Below are 21,604 nucleotides of genomic sequence, written 5' to 3'. Positions count from 1 at the left end.
GATTTCATTCCCAGCGAGCAGGGATTTAATGAGTGCCACCAGAGGGAGACCTGCCCGGCATCTCTCCTCTGCTAATTAAAGATTTCTATTGATTTTTATTTCTTCTTTTTAGATCCTGTGCATGGGCACCCAGCTCACCCAGGTGCTGTGCCAAGTCTGTGCCTCTGTGGCCTCATGGAATAACGGGGTAAATCTCTTTTTCTGAGCCCTGATGGAAAGCAGGAACACATGGAGCACGAACCACGGGCAGCTCACAGCTGTCAGAGCGCTTTAAAATCACACACACAGAATAATCCATAGTTCTGGGATTTTGTGGAGTTGTCTCAGGCTTTCAGGGAGCAGCCAAGGAGCATTTCCCTAAATCAGGTTAAGGATGCATCTGTGAGGAGCAGTCCAGGCTGCTCCTGCCAGGAGGACAGGGATTAAATTAGATCAGCATTCTTCACCCACCTGAAGACAATTTTCTCATCAGCTCTGTGAGAAGGCAGCTGAGCAGAGAATTGCTGCATCTCTGTCCTCCAGCCACCTCCCAACAGGCATCATCCCCCCCTCCCTCCCTCCAGTCCCCATGGCCTGTGAGCCAAGAGTTCATTCCCTCAGGTCCTAGGGAATGGGAAGGGTCAGGAGTTTCTGAATCAATCATTTCTTAAACAAAATCACACAGGGTTTACTTGGGGATTGTCAGCTTGACATCACTCCCACCCAAACACCGTGAAGGATGGCTGAAAATTCAGTACAGCCCACAAATTTTCTTTGTAAGGGATAATTGCCCTCTTGTATCCCAAAATACTCTCCCCATTTCATTTAAACCACCTGAAGTTTAACCACACTTGTGCCACCTCCTGGTTTCCGGGCTATCTTGTATTTCAAGGCACCCCCACATTTACATTTATTATTATTATTATTATTATTATTATTATTATTATTATTATTATTATTATTATTATTATTATTATTAAAATAAAACCCCCTTAATTTTGTCACCAATTCCTCATTGATGGAAGGTTATTCCTACCTTCCCAGCCCAGTCCCTGCTACAAACCAACTCCAGCTTCAACTTTGCCATCCTCCCAAGCTGCTCCTCCTCCCTCTCCTTGTACACAAACCCACCCTTAAAACACACCTTGCTTTTTAACTTACCAGAACACATTATTCAAGACAGAGCCCAGGACATTTTGGGTGAAAAGGAGCAATTAAATATTAAGTAGTAGCCATGTTAAGTAGTAGCCACTAGAGCGTGCTGTGGACCTGGCACTGCCCCTGCTGCACTGGGATCTCTGTCCCTAGAAACCATCCCAGGAAATGGGTGAATCCTTTTTTGGTCCTGGAAATGCACAAAATTTGCTCAGAAACTCTTGGTGAAGGCAGAGAGTTAAGCAGCAAACGCTGAGTTTTGAAGAAAGCAGAAAAAAAATGTCCAGGACAAGAAAATTTTTTTAAAAAACAACAACAAAAAGCAGCAAGGAGAGAATAAAATCAGATGGTGCCCTGTTTTTCTTAGTGGAGTGTTTGGAAGAGAAGAGATTTATATTCAGGATATAAACCTGCTTTATTCTCATGCGGACTTTGCTTTAATTGCAATATTAATGATAATTAGGTTTTGCATTTTGCCTGCAGGCCTGTCTGGGGCTGGAGAGAGTGCACAGAAATGCTGAGGACAAAGGAACACCAACAAAAACCCCAGAGCTCTTGGTGGACTGAGAGAAGCAAGGGAAGATGTTCAGTGACTCTCCAAAAGCCCAGGCAGGCAGCACCCAAGCCAGAATCACAGCTCCTGCCACTTCTACCTTTTGATTCAGCATTTGAGGGACAGCCTTAACTTACACAAGAAGATAAAAATCATTTTAAACAAAACCCGTGTGCTTTTTTTTTTTTAAGAAAAACCGACTCATTGGTTTTATTTCAACAGTAAATTTTAGAAACATCTTGACATACAGAACTCCAAAAAAATATAAAGTCATAAATCACCTAGTTAATTTACTAAAGGGGAAAAATACAGTACATCCAAGACTCAAACATCTTGTAAGTTTATACAAAAGCCACACAGTAATAAACTGCATTAAAAAATAGATCAAGCATTACCTGACTGATTTGACACTGGCATTTGCCCCGTTATCGAAAGGCACTGAGCAATGAAAGCGATCAGCATCACATCCATTATTGTCAGTAAATTCATCATGATTAGCAGAAAACCCCACTATTAAACACAGCTTTCATGTTCACCGTGTGCATCAGCAAGAAATCTCTCTGGAAGGAGTAAGGAAACAAAGCTGGAGAAGGACAAACACTAATATGACATCCAGAGATGGAAAGACACGTCCTGGAAATGGAAGTTCAGCTCTTCTCCAGTTTCTCTGGCTGTGTTATCCCAGCAATCACTCAAAGGAATTAATGCCCCAAGAGCCCCGCGGGGCCCCTCTGCCGTGTCCTGGCTCTCCCCACTCTGGCTGCTGCAGCCCCCAGTGCCTGCCAGCCCACAGCAGCCGGGTGTGCCTGCCCTGGCAGCGCCGGGCTCCCTCCCATCAGCCCGGGTAGCACCTGCAGCAGCCGGCCCCGGCCAGGCTGGGTTCAGGAGCAGCCCCATCAAAGAGGCTCTGGCCCAGCTTGTGCTCCGCGATGATGTCCTCCACCCTGGTGACGTACAGCAGCGTCAGCAGCACCCCCAGGAACTGCCAAGGAACCACAACAGGGGCTGGTTAGATCAGGGTTAGGGTTAACATGCTATCAAGTTTGGGTTTATGGGTTTACGTTATTTGAGAAGACAATTTTTGCTGTCGTTAAAAAATCCTTTTCCTTAGGAAAGAAGCTGAGAAGCCTCAGGAACAAAATGTAACCAATGGTTATCTGCTGCTGTGGAATGCAACAGGGGGATCTGGGATTGGGCTCATGTGGTTGTTTCTAATCAATGGCCAATCACAGCCCAGCTGTCTCAGACTCTCTGAGAGTCACAAGCTTTTGTTATCATTCCATTCCTTTCCTTGCAAGCCTTCTGATGAAATTCTTTCTTGTATTCTTTTAGTATAGTTTTAATATATCATTTTCTTTGAATATAATATATATAATAAAATAATAAATCAGCCTTCTGAAATATGGAGTAAAGATTCTCATCCTGGGACCCCTGTGAACACCATCACATACATGGTATTAAGTTTGGATTTATAGGTTTACATTATTTGAGAAGACAATTTTCGCTGTTGTTATTTTTTTAAGTGTTAATTTTTTGGTTTTATGGTTTTTTATTGGGTTTGTTGAGATCGTTTGTATATAGGTATTTTTGTGTAGTACTTCTTCGGAATTGTGTTTAGAGGTTGTGAGGATTAGCTTTTTTATTATTTTTTGGTTGATGATGGTGAGATGTCACAGACATCTTTTATGAAAATCCTTTCCTTAGGATTTTTTCTCCTGAGAAGCTGAGAGGCCTCAGGAACAAAATGTAACCAATGGTTATCTGCTGCTGTGGAATGCAACAGGGGGATCTGGGATTGGTCTCATGTGGTCGTTTCTAATGAATGGCCAATCACAGTCAGCTGGCTCAGACTCTCTGAGAGTCACGAGCTTTTGTTATCATTCCATTCCTTTCCTTGCAAGCTTTCTGATGATTTAGTATAGTTTTAATATAACATTTTCTTTTAATATAATATATATCATAAAATAATAAATCAGCCTCCTGAAATATGGAGTCAAGATTCTCATCTCTTCCCTCGTCCTGGGACCCCTGTGAACACCACCACATACATGGTATTAAGTTTGGATTTATAGTGTTTAGATTATTTGAGCATTTATTTTATTTTTATTGGGTTTTTTAAAGCGTTGCGTTTTTTGTTTTATGGTTTTTTATTGGGTTTGTTGTATATAGAGATTCTTTGTATGTAGGTGTTTTTGTGTTATGCTTTTAGGATTTGTGTTTAGAGGTTGTGAGGGTTAGCTTTTTTTATTATTTTTTTGGTTGATGATGGTGAAACAGAAGAAATTTTCCAGAGCAGAAATCCATTTTGATTAAGTGAAATGTAGATCTTTGAGTTAAGTCTGTAGTTTGAAAACATAGCTGTTTAGTCTGACTGCCTGTTCTCATAAAAAGCCTAAACTCAGAAAAACTACTTCATCCAAAAGACAGAGATAAAGAGAGGAAGACAAAGAGACAGAGAAGCTGCTGTGCGAGCAGGCCAACCTGACCTACAAATTCTTTCTGATGAAGAAGAATTAACGGCAAATATCACATGAAATTTGTAAAAATGAACATGTATATACCTATTGTGAAATTGCATGCATATGGATTTGAGAGAGAGATTAAAAAAAAAAATCTTAGAGTTCCCAGAGGTGCACATGTCTGTCAGGGAGAGGAATCCCCACATGTGTCCAGCACTGTAAGAAACAGAAACTTTCACAAAGTTGTGGAGTTTTGTTTATCTCTGCAAAACAATGGGATTATGTGACAGGGATTTTAAATGTTTTGCTTTGTTATTGTTGAAAATTGTAGCTTTGTTTGTAGTATTTTAAAGATGGGCTAATTAAGTAACTGTGTATTTGTTAGGTTTTTGAGTGTAATTTTTTTTAGGTTACAAAGGTTTTTGAGGGAACAGGACTTAATGGTGGTTTTTGATGTTGGCCCAGCCCCAGGCAGGCAGCACAGGCAGCCTGCCCCACTGCAGCTTTAGGGAGTCACAGCTGTCATGGATAGGGGAGGACTCAAAAAAAACCACCCAAGAAAAAGCAAATGGCCTCACCAAACCCTGCAACAGTGATGCTACTAAGTGACCAGAATGCCATCTCAGCTTCTCAGCTACATTAAATTCAAAATTCAATGGGATTTCACAAACTGGCAAATGAGATGTTTGATTCAAATGCCAGAATGCCATCTCAGCTTACCAATTACATTAAATTCAAAAAGAGAATTATTATTATGTTAAAATGGGATTTCACACACTGACAAATGAGATGTTTGATTCTAATCCCAGAATGCCACCCCAGCTTATCAATTACATTAAATTCAAAAAGAAAATTATGATTATGGTCAAATGGGATTTCACATACTGACAAATTATTCAAATGCCAGAATGCCACCTCAGCTTATCAGTTACATTAAAGGGAATTGCTTCACCAAACCCTGCAACAGTGATGCTACTAAATGACCAGAATGCCATCTCAGCTTATCAGTCAAATTCAAAAAGAAAATTATGATTATGGTCAAATGGGATTACTGACAAATGAGATTTTGATTCAAATGCCAGAATGCCACCCCAGCTTATCAGTTACATTAAATTCAAAAAGAAAGCCATGATTATGGTCAGATGGGATTTCACATAGTGACAAACCAGATGTTCCCCCTCACAGTGGACACCCTCTTACCTGGGGCAGCAGTATGCCAAGCAGCACACCAGCCATGATGCTGTAGTTGTCCAAAAACCAAATGAGCACAGCATTGGTGCAGCCTCGGACGTGGATCACGTGCTGAACGCTCAAGCGCTGCAAAACACCAGAGGCAGGGTTCAACAGGAGCTGGGAGATGCTTGGGGCACCTCAAAACTCAGGCAGCCAGATGTGGTTTGCCTTCCCACCTCTTTAAACCCACCGAGTTTAACAAAAACCTCATCAGTAACTCTTCCATCTGTTGTTAAGCTGCTCCACACCTCAACAAATCACTCTATTTTTTAAAAGTTATTCCACACCCAAGTAAGTAACTTCATTGCCTTAAACCTGTTTGTTACAGCTATTTTTCAACAAGAAATGCACCCAATCCTCATTTAAAACCACTTGGCAAGCAGAGAGGTCTCTCTTCAGCTTTCATCTCTGCTCCCAGGTTGAAAATACATCAGCGGAAAAACATAAATTGTTTGCAAAAAGACCCCATAAAGGACAGGAACAAGAGGATTTCGGATTCAGTCCTGCAAGCTGTGCTGCTCCCTGACCCCAACCCATAATATAAAAGCACTTGAGGCTGCAGAGGGTCCTAAGCAGTGAATGGGATGAAGTTAAGAAGAAGCTGAAGTGCTCCGTGTTAGAGCCTGGCTGCAGCGTTCAGGTGATTAAGCCACAAATCAATGAACCTGAATGAAGACAAGCTGTATTTAAAGATAACCAGTAATCCCAAAAACCAACAACCCGGGCTGGCATTGTGCTCCAAGTGCCTCAAATGAGCTGGGGAGAGGAGATTTCCAGACCAGCCCCCGCCCTGCCTCCTCCCAGCACTCCAAGGCCAGCGGTGGAGAACTCAGGGCAGATCCAATTACCAATTCCCCTTCTTAATCACTCTGCAATTACCGCCTTGAGCTGGCAGCCCCTCCTCTGGGGTCTCTGGGGCTTCTTCCCAAAAGGGAAGGGTGAAGGAGGAGGCCCCATCCCACTCCTGGAGGGAGGAGAAGGCAGCCAGGGAAATCCCACTGCCCCTCCAGGTGTGCCACCACAGGCTTGAAAATAAAACACCCACTCCTGGGGTATAAAATACTTAAAAACAGCTCAGTTGGCTTTTATCAATGCCAATTTTACTCAGTAAGAAACTCTGACTTTTATGCACTAAAAGCTTTCCCCAACTCAAGTCACTGCTCCAAATTTTGAAAGCAGCTTTTTGTGCATTAATTGTGCAATTAGCACGGGGAAGTTGTCAACAAACAAGGAATCGAGGAAAATGAAAAGGGAAGATACAAAAATCAAACAATATGAGGCTTTTCTCATATTTGGAAATTATTCCAGGCAAAAAGAACCATTTTAATTGCCAATTTAACTGCCTGGCAGATGAAAGCACACAGAAAACACTTTTATAACAGACCAAAAAAGAAGCAGCACCCTCTGCCATGCCAGGGTGGGCAGTGGCTACGTTACCTCTTGGTCAATGGTTTTGTATCCACACATAGTGTTGATAATGTCTGTCTGAAAAGAAAACAACAAATATGAACTGCAGCAGGAAACTAAAATCACAGAAATATTATTTTTACCCTGTGTTCACCCAGCTCATATAAAAAGCAATGAGAGGGTTATTTGCCAGTCCAACACCATTTTATCCCAGTGCCAGAGTTAGTTAGAGCTCCACATGATTTTAGAGCAATAAGTATTGTCAGTGTGTCACTGACAATTTGAGCCATTCCTATCCAAACCAAGCTGTGACAGAGCTGTGTGACACAGCTGCTTCCACAGAATCAACAGCTGGATTTCCTTTTAAAGCCTTAAGAACTTAACACACCTTAGTACTAAAACCAGGGGTTAACTTCATGCCAAGATGATGACAAATTTAAGCTCAGAAATATCTTCAGGTCCAAATAACTTCCTATACTATGAATGCTGTTTACAACACTAAATTCATTACAATATCCATACAATACCATTATACACATGAATATAAAACTCATATATTCAAAAGTGACTGAGTGCTTGCATTCATTACAGATTATTAACACATTTTCTGCAGCCATGTAATGCCTTCTGTGGGTTCCAAGGCTCTACCTTGAAAGCCTGGAAAAACCAACCTGAAAATCATGAAAATGAAAATCATCCAATGTAAAAAACCACTGGCATCAAAGGAGGCAGAAAACAAAGCCAAAGGCATGGAGGAGAATGAGAAGTTTTTAAGCTGGGCTCTCACCTTGAACACACAACTGTGTGACAAACAATTCACAATTGTTCAGCACATTCCTAGAAGAAAAAGCTCAGATTGTTCCACAGGGCTGTTGGGAACTGTGTGGGGCACCCCTCTGCCAAGCACAGGGAATAAATCCACTTGGAAGTCAGTATCAGAACTGGGCACCAGTGTGTTGTGTTGGCTGTGAGTGATTTCATGTTCCCCAAATGGCTGAGGCCTGACTGACAGACACGTGGTCACTCCCAAAATATGTCACCACAAGGAGGGCAGCCCCATCCTGTAGCTTTAAACACATAATTTGTAACAGGATGTTGTGGCATAAGCAAATGCACACAGAGGATATAAATACATTGGAAACAGGATTATAAGCATAATTTCTATCTGCTCCACTAGTGTAAGTTTTTAATAAATAATTTGACATGAAGATAGCTCCTTTAGAGCCCCCCCAGCGCTGGCTGCTGTTAGCAGGAGGCTTTTACAGAGGATCAGAACCCAGGCACCCACATTAGCTGGAGTTTTCCATGACTACAAAGCCCATGAGTAATCACAAACCATATCTGCAGCTTTCCAGGACAGAATCCAGCCTGTATTTGGAAGGATTTGTCAAACACAGTAAGATTGATGCACCTTCTGGTTGTTTTTTCCTGGGGCAGCCATGCACAGCCCTGCTGCTGGCTCCACACAGGGCTCAGCAGCAGCATCTCCTGCCCAGAGCCACCAGCCCTCACCATGCATGGAGCACTCTTCCATCTGGGGCTTCTCCCTGCCCTCATGGGACACAAGCAGCTTAATCCTCCCTTCCCCAGCTGTCAGTGAATATATTCCCTGGAGAAGTTTTTATTTCAGTGGTTTTCCCTGGAGAAGTTTTTATTTTAGTGCTTTCCCTTTCCTGAAGGCAAAATGCTGAGTTGTTCTGCTCCATCCAGCTGCAGGCTCTTGCTCTCAAACAGCTAAGACTCAAAGCATGATGTTCAGCTTTGGTTTCTGAGACTAAATCAAAGCTCATCACAGGTTTGGACAGACCCATTCCCACACACCAAAAATGTGTGTGCACATGTAATAAACACCTTCCTGTGACAGACATCTCTCAGCAACACCTAGCAGGATTACTTACACAACCACTGCATCTATTTTTCCTTTTTTTTTAATTAAACAGCCATGCTCAAGGCAGATGTTGAAAGGGCAGCCCAAAGCAGGCACAGCAGGATATCCATCACAAACTCTGCTCTTACACACACTCAATCTCTCTATCTCATGATCAGACTGGAGACCAAACCCCAGAGAGGCAGGGGCTGCCTGTACTGGAGTAGCTGAGGAATTGTTCTTTATCAAATTCAGCATTACATGCATCCCTCAGATGTAGAACAGCGAATTACAGAATTAATTAAAACACATTTGCATGAAAATCAACTCCTGCTCCTGAGTTAATCACAGACTGGTCCAGACTCCAGTCCCTCCAGGATTTTACAGGCAGGTGGTTTTCAAGGGTAGGCTGGGCAGACCTGTGCCCACAAGCATGCCCTCACCCTGAGGTCACATTTTTGGATTATTCTGGAGATGACAAGGTCATTCTGAGTGGTTCTTAATTCACTCTGAACCCCCAGCCATGGAAGCCACCAGGTCCCAGGATTCCTGGCAATGCTGGAGCAGCAAACCCTGGGGAAAACACCAGCAAAACTGAATTTTAAACAGCTCTGGTTCAGGTGAGCCATGAGATTAGTGGAGCTCCCAACATCCCTTCTGGGCTGGGAAGTGGGTCAGTAAAATGGACCACAGCCAATACACCAAATCCAATACATCAAATCCATTATTTCCTCCCTTTCAAGCTGTCAAGACCCACAGATCCATCAGGGGAGGAAAGGACCCATTTTCCTTCACTTCTTGCCCCAGATTTCCCAAAGCCAGGTTCTTTTTTGGGTGAACACCAGTGATGCTGAGGTGCCAGGACTCACCTTATTTCTGATGCAGCAAGTGTAGGGCACCCCACAAGCCAGTGGTCCTGGAGCCTCACAGTTGTGGTACACATTCTGGGACCAATCTCTATAATCCTCACCACCACAGCACTTGAACTGGAGAGAAAAATAAAAATAAAATTTAAAAAAGACACAAAACTCAATGATCTTTAAGGTCTTCTCCAACCCAAATGGTTCTATGATTACAAAAGGAATAGGAAAAGAAAATTTCTACCTTAAACTCTTTGAACAAGTTAGAAAACAAAGTAAGAATGAAACAATTTTAAAAGCCCTGAAAACTACCAAAAAATCCTGTCATTTTATCAGCATGGCATGTATGAATGTACATGATTAATACAATTAAAAAGAATTAAAGATAAAGGTAATTCTCCTCTGTCACCTGTTGAACTACAGCCCAGGGTGCCAGAGCAAAGTACTCAGTGCCAAGTTCCACCTCCCATCTTTTCTGAGCTGAAAAATTCTCTTTCCAGCTCTGGACATCATTCAGCAGTGCTTTTATATTGACTCTATCTTGACCTGCAATCTACCTCTGCAGCTGTTTTAAGGGTTCCAACCACATTTCCAACTGGATCTAAAAGACAAAAGCATTGCTCCAAGGCATAAATTAATCTCACCAAAACATTGTGGGTGTAATTTAGAACAACTGAAAGCTGGCAAACAAATACTCTTAAGTTTACACTGACTTAATATAAATATTCCCTTTATAATTTAAACGAAGGGGAAAGGAGGAGCTCATTTAATCACTAACATGAACATAGCCATCATTTTGGGCAGTGCATGGAAAAGTTAAAGCATTATGAAGTCTAATGACCAAATTTCCTCAGGATGCTCTGCTTCTGACAGACTTTCCATGCTAACTTTGTTTTTCAAAGCAGGCTGCCAGCTCCATAACCATGTCCTAGAACATATGGATCACTTCCTAAGTCAATTTTTTTAATAACCATTGCTTGGCATGGTCACAGACATCACATGGGCCCTGACATCACCTTGCTGAACACTTGTTGCTTCTCCTACAGCCTCTGAGCTGCATGGCAGAGCTCTTCAGTAACCCAATAAACATTTCAACAGATCAGCCTTATTAAAAAAATAACATAAAAAAGGCTGTGAGTCAACGCCACGTGCCATTAAGTAATGCCCAGCTGGGCTCAGCACAGTTTCTGAATTTTAATGACAGGTAAATACCCTTCCAGTGGTATTTACCTCCAATAACCACCTTGTTAAAGAGCTCTGTGCATGCCCTCAAGCAGCCACACAACTGTGGCAGCCTAAATGCCACCTCATTCCTCTTTATTTCTCTTTTTCCAATGCCTCTCAATCTCCTGCACCAGCCAGCAGAAGTGTTGAGTGCCAGGCATGGCTGCAATTTAGGCTGAATTCACCTCAATCCAGCTGTGGGGCCACTACAAACCTACAGGTTTGTAGGATCTGACCTTGAGCATTAGAATTGCACCTGCCAAGGCAAAAGCTGCATTTTGGGCCTCTCTTTTTGCAGTGATGTAAGAGGGCTTTAAATTTTAAAACCATTTAAATGGTTTTAAATCCAGCTGGAATGCTGGATGAGCCCTGACCTCAGCAGCAACACCAAAAGAGATGACACACAAGATCTCATCCCTCTCATCAGTAACAAATTGATTGGCACACCACTGGAAAAAATCAAAGCTGTTGCTCAATTAGTCCCAAGGGGAAAAAAAAACCCAACAAACCTGCTTTTGAACAGAATCCATGATGTTCTTGAAGTCTAAATCATCATAGTAATTCTCAATTCCTCTTCTAATGTTATCATTCAAAAATTTGATTGTCTAGAAAGCAAAAGGAAAACAAGATCCATGGGTTGCACAATGGGCACATGGGCTGGAACAGAATTAGAAGAGCAGCTTAAAGTGACAAGTGTAACTGATGAGCACAAAGGAAAAGGCTTTTTTTCCTTTCTTTTAGAGGAAAAACCCAAAACACTCATTACAAACAAATTTTAGCAAATCCTGCAGGGACCAACCATCTGTTCTCCTGCAGGGAAGCAGCCTCACTGCTGGGTTGGGCTGGCAAGCTCCAGCACTGTGACACCTCTCACTGCTGAGACCTCCCAGCATCTCCAGAGATGGTCCCATCACCCTGGGACAGGGATAGCCCAAGATGCTGTCCCTGGGGACCCTCCTCATCATCTCCTGGATGGCAGAGCAGTGGCCTTGGGTGGTGGATCTTGGCCCCTGGTCTGCACCACACCCTGAGCAACCAGACTTGGCTGTGTCACCACCATCCAGGAATTTTATTTTCCGTGAATTTTCCATTAATTTGATTTTCTAAAGAGTTCCTAATTGCCAGATAGAGAGCTTTGCTCCACATGGAGTGGAAAAAAGGTGTGTTTGTATGTTTTACAGTGGTTGTTTTGAGAAATATGGCAGTGTGGCGACAGCAGATATAAAATGGTGTCTCCTCAGCATGGCATACTAAAATTAAATCAACAAACTGTTTTTAAAGTTCAGAAGATGAGAGAAAAGGAAAAAAAAAAAAAAAAAGAGTATTTAGTTTTCAAGATCCAGCATAATCTCAGCACAGCAAAACCAGGGACTAATCACTACCAGAATGTAACAACTTTCCTTTCAATCCAGCTGCTGAAATGACAAAGCTAAAGCCTTACAGGTCAGAAAATCTGAAATACACACTCATCTTCTCAGTATTACAAACTGCAACACCCACAAACTAACCAGAACAAAAAGGATTATCACATAAGTGATGAGAAGTAACACAGGACCCTCCTAACAGGTCAAAAACCTCATTAAAACCTCATTTAGACTCTACAGATTTGCAAAGGAAGTAGAAAAAGAAATGGGGAAAATGCACATGACAACAAAACAAACAGGACATACATAGAGGCTACTACACTAGGCTTCCATAAATACTTTTTTGTTCTCCCCATACTAACCCAAACTTCTCCACTAACCTTGAAAAACAAGGGAAGAAAGCTGTCCCTAAGTGTAGCTGTCCTGCTATAAATCAAAGCACAGGCATCTAGTACTTGCCATAGTGAATACATTTATGTTTTAAAGCATTTCTAACTGAATAAAATAGTCTGCTGCTTTCTGTGCAAAAAAATGAAGGGTTGAGTACAGTTATAGGATGCTTGTCAATGATGGAGTCTCCTGTATAAATTTGTTATGTTGCTTATGGATGTGGGCAGGGAAGAGCTGTCCTTTAACTGAGGCAAAACATTTGGGCCATTAAAAAAAACAGCCTCCAAATCCTTCTGGAAACATCCCAAATCAGCAGTCAGACCCAGATGGCAAAACAGAAGAAAGCATTTTGTCATCCAGCAAGAGCTGGAAACTCATTCTGCCTGTATTGCACATTTGTAGCCAGCAGATTTCCTCCAACTCCTTAACCTGGAATTCCTCTCCACAATGGTGGCAAAGCCCATGGCTGAGCCCTGAAAAGCCTTTCCTTATCTCTTCCACAACCACTCCTCCCTGGGATGGGACATCTGCTGATAACAGACTATGGAATGTCCCTGCATGGCTGATAAGAACTACAGCATCCCATTGGGAGATGTGAGCCCAGAGGGAGGAGCCAAGCATTGCTACCTGGATAGAATCTGGAGATTCTGGAACACCAGCACGGCTTCTCCACGGGATTTCCCAGAGGAACAGCAGCAGCCTCTTGCCCTGGATCTTCAGAGGCAGAGACTGCACCTTTCTCCAGGATCCCTGCTCCAGCAGAGCCACCCCTGACACTGCAGGAGGGCTGAGCCACAATTCCAATGGGACTGCTGCCAGCACCCTGACCCACAGGGTGTCAGGTTGGGTTCTGACTCTGGCAGTGCTGTTTTGGTTCACTGCATTGTTTATTTTATCCTTTGATTTTCTTTCCTATTAAAGAACTGTTATTTCCTGCTCCCATATTTTTGCCTGAGAGCCCCTTAATTTAAAATCCATAGCAATTCCAAGGAGGGGGGGTTCATTTTCTCCATTTCAGGGGAGGCTCCTGCCTTCCTCAGCAGACTCTTGGCTTTCCAAAGCAAGGCAGCAGCTGTTGTTTAGCAGAGCTCAATCATGCCAGCACCTGAAGCAAGCAGCTCACCTGGTTCCTGAAGATCAGGGCCACCACTCCCCCTGTCAGCTCGATCAGCAGGCAGATTCCAAGGATGTACATGAACTGCAGGCAAACAAGTGCACGTGAGTCATTAGCCACAACTCCAATTACTCTTGCAATTAGTTCCTTTAAATCTAGCATTCTATTGCCAATAGACTTGGCTTTCAGTATGGCATTTTAAAGGAAAACACAAAATTATAGATTTGTTCTTATGAAACTGTCAGTGTCACGAGAAAGCCTTTTTTCCTCACTTAAATTATTCTGGGTTTTGCCCAATTGGCAAGCACATTATTTTTCTGCTCTGAACAGACTCAAAACCATTAGATGAAATTATCCTGCCAAGATTTTCCTTTCCACACCAGCATCCCAGGGAAGCACATTGATGGGCTGCTGCAAACCACACCACATTTCATTTTTTTATGTTTGCTTCCTACAAAACCAGCACTTACCTGTTAGCTTTCAATTAGTGGATAAAGCAGCAGCACACCTTAAGATAATCCAAATCACCTTCTTCTACAATGCCAGTGCTAAATCAAAGCAAAATTCCAGGCTTAGTAGCTTTTATGTGTTGCTTCCCACATTTATTTGCCTGTGTATATACATGTGCTCACAAGTGCACTCACACACAACCACGTGTGCATCCATGACTGCCCAACAAAGCGTGTGCAAAATGTGAAAAACATGAAAAAATCCATTGCACTGTGAGAGAGCTGCTGCATGCCAGTATGTGAAATGTTTTTCCAACTCTTCAGGCATAAAAGGCGTTGAGTGAATTTAGGTCTGCTGTGTAACAATGAGCTTCATCAGGAGCGAAGTTTTCAGATCCCTTGTCTGAAAATAATCCCTCATGCTCTCCCCTGAGAGCTGCTTTAACTCCTGTGTGCTCAGTGTCAGGAATTCACCAGACAGGTGTCTTTTCTCCTGCTAAATCTGGAATCTGCCTGGGAAGCTGGCATCAGGGACTTGCTTTGTTCATTGCCCAGCTGGGTTTGCCACCAGGATGGGGACAGAAAATATTCCTGGCATCTGACACACCACCATGCTCAGTGGGGAAGAAGCCTCAGGAGGGGCTCTCAGTAAAATTCCAGTATAACTTCAAAATCCATGGTTATTTCTGGCCTTGCCCTCCACAACAAACCAGAGATTTAGCATTTTGTTAGACTGAACTGACGTGACAAGGCTGGGTTGGGTTTGGAGCAGCCTGGTCTGGTGGAAGGTGACCCTGCTCATTGCAAGGGGGTCAGACCAGGTGGCCTTTAAAAGGTCCCTTCCAGCCCAAATTCTGTGTGATTCTCTGCAGGTGGAAATGAAGTTTGCACACCTTAATTTCAATTAGTCACATGTGGAGCTTCCATCTGCAACCACAGGAATTTCCCTAAAATTCACCTTTTCAGAGCCACTGGGGAGAAAAACCCTGTGCCTTCCATTTCACCCTCTGAAAGCTCCAGGTCTAACTTTGAACACACATTTCTCCATCTCCCCTCTGCACTGCACTGCCCAGGGAGGACAGACAGACTCTGGCCACTGAGCCAGGGCTTTTCCCTAGAGCTGCTCCTCTGGGCTGAGACCCAGCATCAACAGGCACGACAGCAGCTGAGTTTGCACAAGATACAGACTGACTGATAATAACTCACATTCCTGCTCATTTTCCATAACACCTCAACTGCTGGGAAGCTCCTTTTTCCCAGCACTGGGCTCAGACCCTCACTGCTCCTGTCACTGGCAAGACCCAATGCTGCTGCTCCCTGAGGGAGGGAGCCACTAAATTCAGATTTCATATAAAAAAAGAAACCTTGTTAAAATATTTTTTCAGTGCAGGCATAGTTCTGGATGTGAATTCAGAGGGCAGTGGAAAGCAAAAGCAACAAGCCTCAGAAACTAGGAATAAAGATCCAACACTTACTGCTTGCAGAAGGCATAAATTGTCTCTCAGAGAAGCCAGTACACCCACAAAGGATACCAGGAACATTACAATGCCCAGAAGTATTAAAATAATTGCTGGGGCTAGAAAGGCACTTTCTAGAGTTTTGTACTTCTGTCTTTCAATTTCTGCATAAATCCCAACAGCGAGGACGAGGGCTCCAATCACCTGGAAGAGAAACAGATTATTTAACATCAATAACATGTTATTTTTTCTGCCAGTAAATAAACACAGAGATGACAGGCTGTGAGTACACAGGAACCTGCCACTGCTCACTTCAGGATTCATTATAAACAATGAAACATCCAAAGCAGAAGTTTGGATTTAAAAACAAAAAAGAAACTTCAAAGATTAAAGAAGAAAAGGAGCCGAGTTGAAAAAAAAAATGAAAGTTGTTCACTTCAAAAATATATTTCATCATGTTTTAACATTCTGGTAGTTAAACTAATCAAAATATACATCACTGGCTGAAATGTAATTTATTACCCATCTGAGATCACATATATTACACATATGAGCAATTGCCATGGCATTAATGACCCTCCTCTGCGTGTCTGTCTGTCCTTCTCTCTGTGTGTATAAATATACAGAAATATGTATGTGCCTCTAACAGAACCCAGTTTCTAGGCTGGTCTGCAAACAGCCTGTCTGTCCCTTCATATTAACTCTTACTGTATTTGGGCTCAGTAAATACAGTCAGATATTTCCTATACCTCCATTCCTGCTGCCAGCAGGAGAAAGGCACCAGATTAAAAACTACAAAAAAAAAAAAAAAAAAAAAAAAACAAAAAAACAAAACCAAACAACCAAGTTTGAAATTATATCACTTCCTTGAGCAACTACCTGATAAAGCTGACACGTGAAATAGGAAGGGACATATTTCATTTAACAAGGTAAAGATATTTCAATCAAAATAATTAGATAAGTCTAAATCATTTGGTAATAGGAAGGGACATATTTAATTTAACAAGGTAAAGATATTTCAGTCAAAATAATTAGTTAAGTCTAAATCATTTGGCATTAAAACTACAGTGTGCTGCAAATCACTTTGAATTATGCTGAATTAATTAAAATTAAAAATAACCCACAATACTTAATTACAAAAATTGCAGTGGAAAAACTTTGCTGCCGACTCCAACAGCCAGACACATCATCAGGGAAGAGAGCAGACACAAATCCATCATTCTGGCAATGTGATAAACAACATTCCCCTTTCCTGACCTGACATTTCCACAGGAAACACAAGCCTGCTCTCTGCACAACAAGGCTTCTTAATTGTACTTCTTAATTTTTAACTTCACTTCTTCATTTCGGATGGGACACAGTGGGGGCTAGAGGGACTCACAGTGTGAGTTACCAGTCCATGAGCCAAACAGCTGAAATGCTTTTTTAATTATAGGATATCTTAAAATAAATAGCAACTTACTGGAAGTTCTTGATTTTCTATGGAAATGAATACTGACACCAAAGGACAATATGTAGGGAGTGCCACCAGTTTGTCATTGAAAGAGAGAAAATTCTCAGAAGGGTTCACCCATAAAAAGGAAATTTACTGAAGTTATTAAAAAAGCAACTTAAAATTTGACCACTTTGAGAGCAACCCCAAAATCAGATTCTCCTGCAAACACTGAGGTGCCTTTAACAGCAATAACTCTTGCCTGGTAGAGCCCTTGTTTAAAAAGTAAAAAAAAAAAAAGAAACACTGGACATAAACCACAGGTATTAAAGCTTGATGGGGATTATCAGAATTTCAATGATATTAAAATTATCAGAATTTTCAATTTCAAGACTTGAACTTTTTACTGAAATGTCTTTTTCTTAACCATAGTTTTCTCATCAAAGCATTAAATTTCAGGGAGTTTTTGACTAAAAGGTGCCTGTAAGTAAAAGACAAGATACTTCCTACTTTAAGAACTTAAGATACATAAATATAGCATCTTTATGCACACATATCTTCACCCATTTTCACTTCCATCTGTGCTCCCACACACTCCCAGATTTATGCTTTCATTATCTTCTATTTTTTAAGCATTTAATAAAAATATTTCCAACTTTTGGTCAAACCAACAGCAGCATTTACTGGAGGCAAGCAGATGTGCAAACCCAGCAGCCATCCCATCCTGTGCTGTCCCCTCCTGTGCCTGGGCTGGGGACACAACCCCTCCCTCAGGAGCCAGGGGCTGTTCACAAAATCCTGCATCCCTCACCACAGCTCCAGCCTGGCCATTCCAGCTGTGAGCACAGGAAAAACCAACTGCCCTGACTCACACTGAGTGAGCATCCACCAGCAAATACCAGGGGATTTCTCTGGGGCTTTTGCACACACAGAAGCTGCTTTCCCAAGAGAAAGGAGAAGAATTCATTTATTAGCAGAAGCTTTAACCCTGTGTTTACAGTTCATTCTCTTAAATAAAGCTCAACAACAGCACCTTCTGTTTAAAACGCTGGATTTTGTTTCAGCTGGGCAAGAAACTTATATGACAGCCCCACTCACCCCAAGTTACATCACAGCCCCATTCACCCCAAATTACATCACAGCCCCATTCACCCCAAATTACATCACAGCCCCATTCACCTTTTCCAGAGGTGTCTGGAAGAGTTACAGTGCCAGCAGGTTTTAAAAGAGCCCTGGATGACAGGGGAAGACCACAAGGCTGTAGCAAACATCCCCCCTGGCACTCCCAGCAATGCTTTAATTTCCTTTCTGCTTTGGATAATGTTGGTATTTAGTTCCTGGGGGTTTAAATCCATCCTGGGGACTCAGATCTGGGACTTCATCACTCATGAGGTACCAGAGGAACTGCAGCAGCAGGGAGGGAACTGAATGAACTCAGCATCCAGCGGGTCAAAGCCCCAAACAGCAGCACAACACCACAAACCACCCAACACTCAAGAAAGCCAACACTCCCACAGCTTTACTTCCATTTACACTGATTAAAGAAAAAAACCAAACCCAAACCAACAAACTCAGCAGTGCTGAGAAGAGAAGTGACATTTCCAGCCGATGAGATCTGCTTGGCTAAGCTGCAACAAAAGGAAGCCCCACGGGCGATGCCCACGCGCCTCACACAGCACCAGCAGGATGCTGCCCAGCACCAGCCACCCCAAAACACCCCCCTGTCATCCCCCATCCTTCCTTCCTCCCTCCCAGCCCCCATCCTCCCCCCTCCCAGAGCAAACCATCTCCCCCGGCCAACAAATGGAAGCTCTTGTTTATAAACCAGGGCAGAGCATTGAAAATCCAGAGCCAGCGACTACAAAGAGTAAATAAAATCCTCAGGCTGCCTGAAAGAGGCTTTGTCCTCCGAGGATGGATTCAGAAGGGCCCTTTCTCTGCCCCCAGATGAATGTTTACATCCCACCAGCCAGGGCCTTGCTGCCGACAGAAAACGCAGAGCAGACAACGAGCAGGGACCTCTGCGAGGGACATGCTGCAAAAAAGGGTCTGAAAAATAACACAGCATTAAATAAATAAATCTGAATTTTCCCTTTTCTCTTTGAAACTCACAACTGCAGAATAGCTGTGGAGGAACACAGGGAGCATCAGGAGTCTTAACCCAGGGGTTGGTTTGTCTGCTAAACAGACAAAAGATATCCGAGATCCCAAAAAAGCCTGAATTACACCCGAACACTTTGCATTTCAGTCTTTGTTCATTAAATCCCAGGGTGAATCTGACATTCACTATCAAACCCGATGGATCTAAGCCTCTTCTCCCACGCAGCAAAGCAAAAAAAGCCTTATGCTCCCAGCTGGTAAACACTGTGTCAGACAAAAACAGACCAGCCAAACTAGAACTTGAGCAGCGTTTCAAGTGAAAAAGCCAGACAGAAAAATCCCTGCCTGAGCACCTCTGACACCAGCATCTTCCCAGTATCCCAGCACCTGAAAAAAGCACCTGTAAAAATCACAGTGGTTACAAAGAAAAAGGAAGAGAGAGAAAAAGAGAAAAGACAGAGAGAGGAAGGAAGGAAGGAAGGAAGGAAGGAAGGAAGGAAGGAAGGAAGGAAGGAAGGAAGGAAGGAAGGAAGGAAGGAAGGAAGGAAAAGAGATAAAAGAAAGAAAGAGAGAAAAGGAAGAAAGAAAGGGAGGAAGAGAGAGAAAGAAAGACCCACTTGCAAAGGGCCCCAAGGGCTCCTCCAGCCCGGGGGATGCCTGGTGTGGATTTACCACACCTCAGAACTCAGTGCCCACAGTCTGGACCCATCAGCCGGGACTCTCTGGCTTCACCTGGATGAGGACAGCAAGTGCCACCCACCTGTGACTCTCCAGCCCGGCAGCCTCACCCTGCCGAGTTCAGGGCATCCCCACACACCGGGAGCGACGCCGTGGGGCAAAGGCTCCATTTGCCCACCTGCCCCGCAGGCAGAGCCGCGTTCCCTGGGCACCTGAACGATCTCCACCTGCCGAACCTCCAGCCCCATCCGCCAGAACCAGTCTGTCCGTCCCTCGGCGAGGTGTCACGGCCACGGCTGTGACACCCACGGCCCCGGGTGTGACAGCCCGGGTGTGACAGCCCCGGGGACACCCCTGCATTGCCGGAGCGGCCCCGGCCCCGCTGCTCACCCAGAAGGTGGTGGAGTAGGTGATGAGGCTCAGCTTGAGGCACAGGTACGAGAGCCGCCCGCAGTACCGCGCCTGCTCCGGGTCCCCCGCCGCCATCCTCCCGCGGCACCTGCCGGGCCCGCCGCCCCTGCCCGGCCCTCCTCCCCCTCCTCCTCCTCCTCCTCCCCTCCCGGGCCCTCCGCCCCTTCCCAGGCCCGAGCGGCCGCCCCGACGGGCGGGCCCCGCCAGCGCTTCCGGCAGCGGCGGCACCGGGAGCGGCAGCGGGAGCGGCTGGGGAGCTGCGCCTTCGCCTGTCGCCTTTCTAATTGTCTTTTCTTATTTTCTTTCCTTTCTTTTTTTTCTTTTCTTTTCTTTTCTTTTCTTTTCTTTTCTTTTCTTTTCTTTTCTTTTCTTTTCTTTTCTTTTTTCTTTTCTTTTCTTTCTCTTCTTTCTTTCTTTTTCTTTCTCTCTCTTTCTTTCGCTTTCTTTCTTTCGCTTTCTTTCTTTCTTTCTTTCTTTCTTTCTTTCTGTCTCTGTCTTTCTTTTCTCTCTCTCTTTCTCTTTCTTTTCTATTTCTCTCTTTCTCTATTCCTTCCTTCCTTCCTTCCTTCCTTCCGCCACTTCCTCTCTTTATCTCTTTCTTTCTTTTCTCTCCTTCTCTTCTCTTCTCTTCTCTTCTCTTCTCTTCTCTTCTCTTCTCTTCTCTTCTCTTCTCTTCTCTTCTCTTCTCTTCTCTTCTCTTCTCTTCTCTTCTCTTCTCTTCTCTTCTCTCTTCTCCTCTCCCTTCCCTTCCCTTCCCTCTCTTTTTTTCCCCCTTTCTTTCAATTCCCTCGGCAACCAAACGCCCAGCCTCTCTCTCTCTCGGGCTTATCCCTGCAGGAGAAGCAGATCTGGCTGCTCCCACAGGAATCTGGCAGTGCCACACGCATCCCCAGAGCTCTGCCATGGCCATTAGAACAGCCAGGACAAAAATCCGCCCGTGGGAAGGTTTTTGGTGGAGCATCCCAAAACTGGCAGAGCAGATTCCCTGCACCAGGGTCCATCAGCAGGATCCCTGCATCAAGGTCCATCAGCAGATTCCTTGCACCTGGGTCCATCAGCAGATTCCCTGCTCCAGGGTCCATCAGCAGATTCCCTGCTCCAGGGTCCATCAGCAGGATCCCTGCACCGGGGTGCATCACCAGGATCCCTGCTCCAGGGTCCATCAGCAGATTCCCTGCTCCGGGGTCCATCAGCAGGATCCCTGCTCCGGGGTCCATCAGCAGGATCCCTGCTCCAGGGTCCATCAGCAGGATCCCTGCTCCAGGGTCCATCAGCAGATTCCCTGCTCCGGGGTCCATCAGCAGATTCCCTGCTCTGGGGTCCATCAGCAGATTCCCTGCTCCAGGGTCCATCAGCAGGATCCCTGCTCCGGGGTCCATCAGCAGGATCCCTGCACCTGGGTCCATCAGGAGATTCCCCACTCCAGGGTCCATCAGCAGGATCCCTGCACCAAGGTCCATCAGCAGATTCCC

General features: G+C 44.0%; 1 protein-coding gene across 2 annotated transcripts; it reads right to left on the bottom strand.

Annotated features, from left to right (window-relative positions):
* Positions 1–1,895: 1,895 nt before the first annotated feature.
* Positions 1,896–20,249, bottom strand: TSPAN15 (tetraspanin 15). 2 transcript variants are annotated; one of them, XM_071438430.1, is made up of 8 exons: positions 20,112–20,249; positions 15,530–15,715; positions 13,615–13,689; positions 11,247–11,342; positions 9,523–9,639; positions 6,817–6,864; positions 5,347–5,463; positions 1,896–2,669 (listed from the first exon to the last, which is right to left on the bottom strand). In XM_071438430.1, exons 1-8 carry the CDS (start codon positions 20,205–20,207, stop codon positions 2,523–2,525), a joined length of 882 nt encoding a protein of 293 aa, XP_071294531.1. In that variant the 5' UTR covers positions 20,208–20,249; the 3' UTR covers positions 1,896–2,522. The 2 variants fall into 2 exon arrangements, with proteins under 2 accessions (XP_071294531.1, XP_071294532.1); XM_071438431.1 differs by lacking the exon at positions 20,112–20,249 and adding an exon at positions 19,056–19,763.
* Between the last annotated feature and the right edge of the window lie 1,355 nt (positions 20,250–21,604).

This window comes from Agelaius tricolor, unplaced genomic scaffold (assembly GCF_023055355.1).
Source record: "Agelaius tricolor isolate 1412-34295 unplaced genomic scaffold, bAgeTri1.0.p SCAF_13, whole genome shotgun sequence".
NCBI classification, from domain to species: domain Eukaryota; kingdom Metazoa; phylum Chordata; class Aves; order Passeriformes; family Icteridae; genus Agelaius; species Agelaius tricolor.
This window is presented reverse-complemented; position numbering and strand designations above follow the sequence as displayed.

Coding starts and splice junctions, on each gene's coding strand:
- TSPAN15 (XM_071438430.1), bottom strand. CDS start 20,207: ATGGCGGCGGGGGACCCGGAGCAGGCGCGGTACTGCGGGCGGCTCTCG. Junction 15,716..20,111: donor CCTACTCCACCACCTTCTGG/GTGAGCAGCGGG, acceptor TTTCTCTTCCAG/GTGATTGGAGCCCTCGTCCT. Junction 2,670..5,346: donor TTGGCATACTGCTGCCCCAG/GTAAGAGGGTGT, acceptor GTTCCTTGGCAG/TTCCTGGGGGTGCTGCTGAC.